Here is a 10,166-nt window from a genome sequence, read left to right as displayed (position 1 = left end):
CCTGATCTACCACTATATCCAAGACCCTGACCAAAGCATAGACTGACATCTGGGGCTGATCTGCATCAAGACTATCTCTGTGGTCTAGGCCTGTGATTGATTCCCTATGGCTTAGATTGTTATTGGGATCTGATTTGTATCTGGACTGTCCCTAGTGTCTGGACTAGTATCAGTGTTTGACCTTAGTCTAAATTGTTTCAATCTCCTCAGCATGAGTCTGATCTTGATTGTGCCAGTGGACTGAGGTGGTATCTTTGTTTTACTGAGGGCTAGAGTGTCAGTAGCTGCAGCCTAAATGTGCCTAGAATGTGGTGTCCAATCTGGAGCACGACTGTCACCATTGCATAGATTGGCCAAACTGATAATGATGTGATCTGAAGATTGTTGAAGTTGCAACTGTGAGACCATTCATGGGGCTGCTAGTATTTAACAGGTAAACTCAATCCATGATTCTGTTAAGTGTACATCAACATTTAACAACTCTGAATACAGTAAAAATACTACAAAGTACTCTAAATATAATTAAGTTTAATCACAATCCCTTGCATCAATACTCCTTGTGTCTACGGGTGTACCAAATATAGCACATCACTAAAAGGCTTTCTCCTTTTCATGAACTGACGACAATTCCAGGTGGTTCCCTGAAATATATTTATGGATGTATACCCAATGTTACAGTTTGATAGTGTAGTCTCCTCCAAATGAGGAACAGAGGAACACTGTGCAATGGCCTGTCTAAACAGTATATAGACAGTGGTTTACTACACTGTTCAACTGAGACATTGACTCTGAGTAATCAGATGAATATACATCATCAAAATATTGACAGAAAAACTGGATGTTGTTATAAGCTCTTTCTGGAACTTACACATCAGACACCATTAGAGAAGGGTCTATGACCACGTAGCTTGAACAAATGGATGAGTTACCAATTTATGGCCACTGTTTATTTGGAACTTTGGAGACATCAATGACGTTCATAATCATATCAGTCAAACGTATGCGCAAAACAAAAATAAAGAGTACTTACTCTCCCAGTAGACTATATCTTTCAGAAGTGGACTGCTGTTCGTTTCCTTTCTCCAGTATAAGCGTATGTGTGAGTAATAGTATTGGTTAATATTCACATGAACAGATCTTGCGCTGCCATAACATGCGGCGATTTGTGTCCAACAGCCGACATTATTGTTACAAATGACTTTAGTTGGCTGCATTAACTGTGGCTATGAAAGCAAAGGGCACCGTCTGGGCTCTCGTTTGTGGGTCGCTGAATGAGTTCTGTCAGTCGACTGTTGGGTAGTTGTTGGGTAGTTGATCCGTGACAGGTATCGGGAGAAATGTTGTCAAGGGAAAATCTCAACAATACAAAATATTCCACGCTTGATATGAACACAACTGGGCGAAGAAGATCACCCCGGCTGTTGCGAAAGGAGGAGGTAGTCGGGTCATCACCAATACAGAATTTAAGGCGTGTTTTTGAACTTTCATGAATTTTTTTCCTTAATGAATACATCATATGAATGGAATACTACTTCAACTTCTTTTAGATGAGCACACTTCTGAACCGATTCCTAAATACAATTCATATGTTATTCGCACTTCAGAAAGTTTCCATTCTACGAACACAAAAGTTACGACTGATGGTAGAAACAAATAACTGCCGATACATAACACATGGTGAATACACATATAAACATTTGGTTACTATTGGAATCAAACGCAGCAGAATAGGTTCGGCTGGCTAGGTGTTTGCATGAACGAACAAGACATAAGATGTTGTTATCTGTTATGACGGGTATTTTATGTAATACCTATCATGAACATATCTTCCAGACCCAACTATGGACACCGAAGATATATATTCCTTTTGAACATATATAACCAGACATTAACATCATCTCTTAGAGAAATGGGAGATCGGGTAGCCTGTTGTGTTAAAAGCGTTCGTACCCGGCGCAATGTGTGAATCCGTTTTCTGGTGTTCCTTGTTTAGATATTGCTGGGATACTGAAATGGTGTGATAACTTAATCACTCTTAAAAATATGAATAGTTTGAATTGTTACATTTAATGTCCACCAAATTACAACAGAACTGTCTAATTATGGAATTTGATAATACAGACGCAGCTGCTGCAATGACACAGATGCCAGCTCAGTTTATATATGAGCTCAGTTTTACGCCGCACTCAGCGATATTCTAGCTATATGTCTGCGGTCTGTAAATAATCGGCTCTGGACCAGACAATCCTGTGATCAATAGCATGAGCATCGATCTGCGCAAATGGGAACCGATCACTTGTGTCAACCAAGTCAGCGATCCTGACCACCCGATCCCGTGAGTCGCCTCCTACGACAAGCGTAGTCGCCTCTTATGGCAACCAAGGGTTGCTTAAGGCCTGTTCTATCTCGGACCTTCACGGGTCTACTGTAGAAGAGAAATAGGGTGGCTCTAATCCTCTGTTATTCCATGTATTTGGTTTGGGTGCAAGGCGATTAAAATCGAGATCGATGACCTTGAACGGTAGCCGTATACAAAGCCATTATGTACTTAGCTTTATATCAGAAAAAAGACAGTGTTTAGATCATGGCCTGCTTTCTGTAGTTAGTCATCACTGATAATCAGTCAGTTCTCAACCACAACTGTATCCGCTCAAGGTACGATTTAGCGTAGGGGCGTATCGGGGCGTAGCTTGGAGAAGGTAGAGTGTAAGCATCGTGTTACAGTCATGTTTTATCAGGAGACAGTGTTTTTATAGGCTGAACCAGTTCGTGAGGTTCGTGAACCTACCTCTTTCTGAACATAACATTTAACAGTGGAACTCAGACACTCATGTCACAAGCACACACAGCAGTACGTCATCATACCATGAACTACCATTTTCCCACTACTAGCCGGGTCAGTCTGTAAAGTACCCTGGCATGATCATGTAAATATACATGCTCTTTAAAAACGTAGGGGAACTTCATTTTTTTATTTATGATGAAAAATATTTATGAGATCATCGGAGTCAATCAATGTTGATATGATAATATTGAATGTTTTGAGAGTGCATCACCATTTGCAATTCCTTACAACCATAGCTATTTGGAATGTAGTCTATTTTGAAAGAATTGGTATATGGCATATAATGTGCATGTGTAGGAGTTTCATTTTAAAACAAACGACTGGAAACAAACACTAACAAATGAGTGATGCAAGATGAGTGTCAAAGTTAATATTCTAAGTGATTTCTCGACCTTCTTGAAAACCGTCAAAATCAAGAATGGGACCCCACATAGGGCTACTGCGTTGTACATGTGCACATCATGCATGCGTTGTGTTTAGGGGTGGTAATAGAGGGAATTGGTGGTGCGTTCATAAGATGTCTGTGCTTGAAACATATGTCAACGTTTACACTTCCTATCCAAATTCAAAAAGTTCAGGTTCCCCTACTTTTTTTTTTGACAAACTACTGATATATAACAGATATATAAACTGCTGAAAAAGAACACACATTAATGCTTTATTAAATCATTATTTTATCGTATTTTGGCAACGACTATATGACGTAGGTATTCTTGTTACGTTGCAGTTACGCCACTGTGAACTTTAACTGCCCTTAGCAACCGACACCAGTGCATACTTACACTTTTGGTGGGTAAGTATTATATATCTCTGTTTGTTTGTTTGTTTGTTTTATTACGGAGTGGTAATTCACACGCCAAATCTATATTAGTTATTATTTAAATAACAATATGTTTAAATTGTTGAAAATACCTTATATCAGCTCAGACAACGAGCATATAATAGTGTCTCTGCCGAAAACGAAATTTTGCGTTGGCTACAAATGGTTGTCTGTTGAGAACAGGATAATGCGCCCGTAAAATAAATCAAATGAAGCTCCGAACTCTGTCATCATGCGGCTTGTGTCGATGTTGGGAGTTGACATCAGTAACTTCCGTTTTAAATTCGGGTAAACAAACATCATCAGGATCAACCTGTCGTCTGGAGGTCAGGGTGTACATGGGTCAGTTTCGTGTATGTTGATCTGGGTGTCACTGCATAAGGTCCTAAACCTCGATACCCTACGGCGTCTCTTCTCAACGCGGTGTCACAAAACTATGGCAGTCTTTCTAGCAGACGATAAACTTCCTGAGTTGAGGGACCGACTTCAACACAAGCCAAGATATTTAAAGGTCGGCATCCACTGTGCTCATCATTTTAGATAAATGTCATGCAGTCAAAAGCGAAGGAGAAAGGAGTATATGGGGACTCGCACGGACGCGCGTACCCTATATGCCTGTATTTCGATCCCTCCCCTACTAGTCTCAATTTCAAATGGGACACTGGTCCTATATCCATCTGTATGGCTGTATCTGTATGACTAAATAGTCAGAGAACACCGGAGCCAGTTGATTGATTTTGGTTGATTGTAGATCATCAGTTAAATCCATCCAAGCATTTTCTAGTGTCACTTATACTTTTCCAGTCCTTGACAAGAGTATCTTTGTCAGGAATCGAACCGATTCTTCAGTGTGATGAGCAAACGCTTCATCTACTAAGCTACTCCAACGTCACTCTTGTATGATGATATAGTAGCAGAACAATTCTTAAAGTATACTCAATTCTGTTGGTGCTCTTAACAACTCTGTTTTACACTCACAGACGATGTTGGACAAGTTATTGTTTGAATAATGTTACACATGCAGCAATATGATAACAACAGATGTAAATGTGTTATTGATACAGCACCACTGATACAATGTGATGCATGTATAGAGTATTATTTCAGATATACAATGAGGTGATTACAAAGTTGGACTCCGTGGTCACAGGTTTTCATTTTATTGTGGACAAATGGCCGGACTTCAAGGCAGTTATTACAAAACCTAATCCTGAAACTGCGGAGGTAGGTAGCAGGGTTTTTTCCCCAACAAATGGTTAAAGGTATTCTGAATGCAACATTCTCAGTTTTCGTAATTACAATGTATTTATATTGATTTCATTTCTTTTATGCTCTACACCAATATGCAAACTATCTATATATTTATACATTGTACAGCCATCCACCAAGTTAGTCTACATTCATGACAACTCTTCTTAACAACCTAACTATTCCATCTCTTGCTAATAATGAAAAACCTGCAGTTTAGTTTAATGTAAACTATCTACAGAAATGTGAATAGAAACGATGATCAGAAACCCTGAAAAGTAATGAGCGGTTTGAAATATTTTCACACCAGCTACATTTATTCACTATTATTTCACTCCCCATCCCATGCAACATAGTGTACTTCATTACATTTCAAACATTACAAACATTATGAATAAACAGAGGATGTCTTTCTTCATTATTTATGGCTAAGGGTTGGGGATGGATGGTGGTGGTGAGGATGATTTTTATGCAGAAGCATGTCGAATGTGAATGACAGCCCCCTTCTCCTAGATTTTATATACAAAGTAAGTGACCCCCCATCCTGTATAATACATACAAAGTCTTTTTTTCTCTCTCTTACAAATTCAGAACTGAGCTTTTATTTCCTTTATTTTTCTCACTTCGTAAACAACAATAATCCTTATCTGGAGTTTACAAGTACACCTCCTATGGGTATGTTTATTCAGTTCTATTCATTCTTAAGCATGAGGTCTCTGTTGTGATCTTTCAAATGTTACGGTTTAGGGAAACCTAGGGAAAATCTTGGGAAAACACTTGAAGGACAGGTGTTAATTCTGTACACTGATTTTATAGTTTGAGTTCCTCAACAACATCTACAACGTGGCTGCAGAGGATGAGAAGGCCTTATCAGAACTATTGGAACAACAAGGAGTCATTGACTGGAATAGGGGTATTGTTTTTGCATGTAAGTTCTGCCTGGGCCAATCCATATTAGCAACCCATGCTTGTTGTAAGAGGCAGCTAACAGGATCAGGTTGTCAGACTCTCTGACTTGGTTCACACACCATATCCCAATGGCAAAGATTGATGGTGGATTATCAGGTGGAGACTAGTTGTACAGACTGCCTGTGAATAGTAGCCCAAAGTTTTACTTTCCCTCTGGTCAGGCCAGTGTTTTCGTAGACTGACTTTTACATGTGACAGCCTAAATGTATACATAATAAATACATATCAAATATACTGATGTTTGTTTACAGGTGTTGACACTACATTTTCCGAAGTTCTGAATGAAGCCATAAAGAGTCATGGAGGAAGCAGTGATCCATCTGAGCCCTGCTATGTCCAGTGTGTAACTCAAGAAAGCCTGAGTGTCAAGTAGGTTATAATTTGCAGTGTTCATGAATGCTGTTGCAGAGTAGCAGGACATTGGGTCCTGTAAGTTTCAAATGTCTACCTGACCCACAGAAAATTCACAGGACCCAAAGAAAAAGAATTCAAGACACTTTTCAGATCTAGTGTTTGTTATAACTGGCATTGAAATTATTAACAAACGTAAATATTATAAACAACAAACAAGTGTTATGTGTCACATTGACAACTTCAGTCAATGTCTTTGTGAAATATACAGTCGGACACTTGGGCTGGCAGGAAAATCTGCCAGAATTATCAGAGGGTCAAACAATATTTGTGAACACTGATTTGCAGCCATACAAGCCAGCATTATAATTTGAAGTAATCTGAATGAATTTAGAATGATTATATAGCATGTAAAAGAACTGCTAGGAAGCAAACTTGTCAGTCATGGAATATCTTGTTGAGTTAGTGAAACAGCATTCCAGTTGTATAACCACTTGGTTAAAGTCGTTGATTGTGTGTATGGTGGTGTCAAAACCAAAAACTGTGATTTGGGTGATTTGAACATGTAATCATTTCTGGTTTGTTCAAGGGAAACAACTCTTCACATTAAGCAGAAATGCCTCAGATGACATGAGATTCTTACCTTGTTCATCTTTTCTCTTTACAAACGTGGTACAAGATGCATCATGTTGTATGTTACATTTTTTCCAGGCCTGTCCCAGATGGCTTCAAGCTATTACCATTAACCCAAGGTGACTCCAAGTTTGTTAACTCCCAGTGGAAATTTACAGTGGGAAATGAATCTCTTGCATATATTGACAAGCTCATCACATGTTTACCATCCTGCTGTCTTTATGACCAAAATGATGCCATTGTTGGATTTGCCATGTCCTATCATTATGGGGCCCTTGGTATGCTACATGTAATGGAGGAGCATCGTGGAAAGGGATATGCCAAGGTCATCATGTCACATCTGGCACAGAAGAGACTTCAGACCGGCAAGGAAGCATTTGTTGTGATAGAGGAGAGTAACACTGTGTCCCTCAAGCTTCATGAAGGTCTTGGTTTTAAACAATTACCCAACTTGAAGGTGGCTTGGATCAGATATACCCCGAAAGGAACCTGCAAAGGACCAAAGTCTTGTTGCATTTGATAATACTTACTCATAAACGTCATGACATCCACGCAATTTGTCATTATTCATGACTGAGAGAGTACTAGTAATCTTAACTGACCTTTATGCAAATATCCAAGATAGCCTATGTACCATAAAACATCTAATAAGGAAAAACATAAATTAAATTCCTGTAGAACATGACTGTTATCAGTATGACTGATTCAAATCACATTAATTTTTAGATTCAAAGGACCTTATTTCTGCAGTGTAAAGTGACAAGAGGGTTTGAAATAACTGAGAGAAATGCAAATTCATCAATGTTGCATTTATTATTCTGATGTATTTATGTCAACATTCAAAACACTGTTTTGAAATACATGTACCTACATACTGGTAATAACTGGTTACATACACGTAATTATTGCTTTTATTCAGGGTTGGATCAAGAAGTGAGATTTATAAAGATATAATAATGACATCACTACTTACCAACATACCTGATTCCAGAGCTGTTAATTGGGTCCTATCAAGTATGGCCAAAATCAGTAAACATTTGCTGACATTGACAAATGGTGGTTTATAGGCTTCTTAGGAGAGATTGATCTATACTCAAATCTTTTTGTGGGAAACATGGGAATCGACAGAAGCACTCTGTGCATTAAGTGTGTTTCTAATGCTTACAAATAAATTTTGGGCAAACAATTTACCTCTGGTGTTACTTAAGAAAGAGTGCTGTTACACAGTGCTTCACTATCGCTTCATTCCAGGGCTCTGGGAAAAGAAAATATACATTGATCCCTTTCATCTGCAGGCTAACACCTTCAGGTTTTACAATTTATATTATTACCTGTGGTAATACATTTGTTCTGGGTGTTGGTGGAAGCTGGACAATCCTTCTTGCAGCAGCGTGGGTGCGATGGTAGTGGATGTTAAGTGTGTTACCTACCATTTCAGTTGGATTCAAGTTCACCACAGGGTAACTCAAGAAAATTAGAATTATGAGATAAGTTTTGTTGTTTTAGCAGAAACACGGTGGCCATTAAGTTCAGATAACTCTATGATGTTGAAATGTGTTATTGGATTGCCAGATCAAGGTAAACGTAATGGCATTTAAGAACGCAGATTCATGTGTTTGTTTTTGAGACCAAATAAGACAGCAGCATTTAAGAACGCAGATTCATGTGTTTGTTTTTGAGACCAAATAAGACAGCAGCTTTGATGACGCAAACCATGGGATCTTGTAGGAGGGAAGGGTCACTGGAGACATGACATTTGATACAGATATTGTACCTTCTTAATTTCAAGTCCAGATAAAACTATATTATGGCATTGACGCCACAGTAGTTCATTGATGTGCTTCCTTTGTGACAGATCTGAATCGGGAATACAGTGATGTGGCCTCCCGCACCGCTCCTTTCTCCTTTCTCGATTTCACGCGATTTTGCATACGGGATTGGGATACGATGACGTGTTAACCCAGTCAGTGATCCTGACTGATCCCGTTAGTCACTTCTTACGACAAGCATGGGTTACTGATGATTATTCCAGAGTACGATTATTTTTTAAATATACATTAAATGATGCAGCGAAATAATTCGATCGGAATATATAATTACTGAATAGGTTTCATTTAGTCATTTCACTAAGGTCTTTGAAGTTATTGCATATTTAAGTAATGACAAGTAGATTTGTGAAAGAGATGCACACATCTGATCGCTAGTTTCAGGCTTTGTGTACGAGGACATGCGTGTATGTACGTACAAATGTGCACATGTCTGTCTGTCATGTTTGCTCTTTCTTGATAGACCATCGTTGTTATTTGGCTCTGCAACCCGTTTCGAGATAGCTCTCAATATCCCTTGAGGCGAGCTCACAATTTTACAGTAATTCGCTCAACAGTAGTTAATCAAGGAACATTGTGTGGAATATGATTTGTGTTGAAATTCGTCTTCTGAGTTTTCGATTATTGCCACTGAGTATCATTTGTCGACATGAATGGCCTGTAAAAGATACCCCGGGTTCCCGACAGGCACGCCAGGAAGCAAACTGTGCCTTTTTCTACTAATGAACCGTTTTCAACCCAAGCCCGATCTCAAAAAAGAGCTCAATAAACATTCAATAATTACAACAAGCATGGGTTGCTAATATGGATGTGTTTATTTGCCCCGGAATGCTACCAAAGAACCGAACATTTAATCATGCATGCTATTACTCTTTTACAGTCATTAAACGGATTATATTTCACAGTGCTATTAAATACACATACACATACCAAATGACAAATAGAGTCAATGGATTTCATATAAGTTACAAACAACAAAACATGTCATGTCGACAACAAAGCTAATTTCAAAAACTGTAAAGCTGTAAAACACAAAGACCACACTTCAAATGGGGCATATAAGAGAGGAGGTGGAGGAAGAGGGGCGAGCTACCTGAGATTTTGTAGGAAGACTACATTTTCTCCGGATAAATTCGCAAAAACTCCCTACATTTACTATTAGGTTTTAGTCTAAATATGTCTTCTTTCTTTCACCGTTGTACATTATGTGATGCAGATTCTGTATTCCCGACATTCTGAGTTTGCCAGGAACAGTTTGTTTTCTCGAAAAGTGCTGGACTCCGTGAAAATCCGGCTAACTGACGAATCGGTGTACGTGTACATACACTGATCTGAAGTTCATCCTTTCCATGAGAAATTTAAAAAATTTTTTCCAGTTTAAATTACACGTAATTTATTTATTATATCGAATATCAGTACCTCACATAAACTTGTTAATTTGGCCTGTCTACATCGACACGTGCATCATAAACTG

The 10,166-nt window shown here is 38.6% G+C and overlaps 1 protein-coding gene across 1 annotated transcript; it reads left to right on the top strand.

Annotated features, from left to right (window-relative positions):
• The first annotated feature begins 3,919 nt into the window (after positions 1–3,919).
• Positions 3,920–8,052, top strand: LOC137286417 (glycine N-acyltransferase-like protein 3). The gene is made up of 5 exons (XM_067818271.1): positions 3,920–4,176; positions 4,773–4,889; positions 5,730–5,841; positions 6,134–6,251; positions 6,945–8,052. Exons 1-5 carry the CDS (start codon positions 4,021–4,023, stop codon positions 7,384–7,386), a joined length of 945 nt encoding a protein of 314 aa, XP_067674372.1. The 5' UTR covers positions 3,920–4,020; the 3' UTR covers positions 7,387–8,052.
• Positions 8,053–10,166: the final 2,114 nt, after the last annotated feature.

The sequence above is a fragment of the Haliotis asinina genome, chromosome 6, assembly GCF_037392515.1.
Source record: "Haliotis asinina isolate JCU_RB_2024 chromosome 6, JCU_Hal_asi_v2, whole genome shotgun sequence".
In the NCBI taxonomy this organism is placed as follows: domain Eukaryota; kingdom Metazoa; phylum Mollusca; class Gastropoda; order Lepetellida; family Haliotidae; genus Haliotis; species Haliotis asinina.
This window is presented reverse-complemented; position numbering and strand designations above follow the sequence as displayed.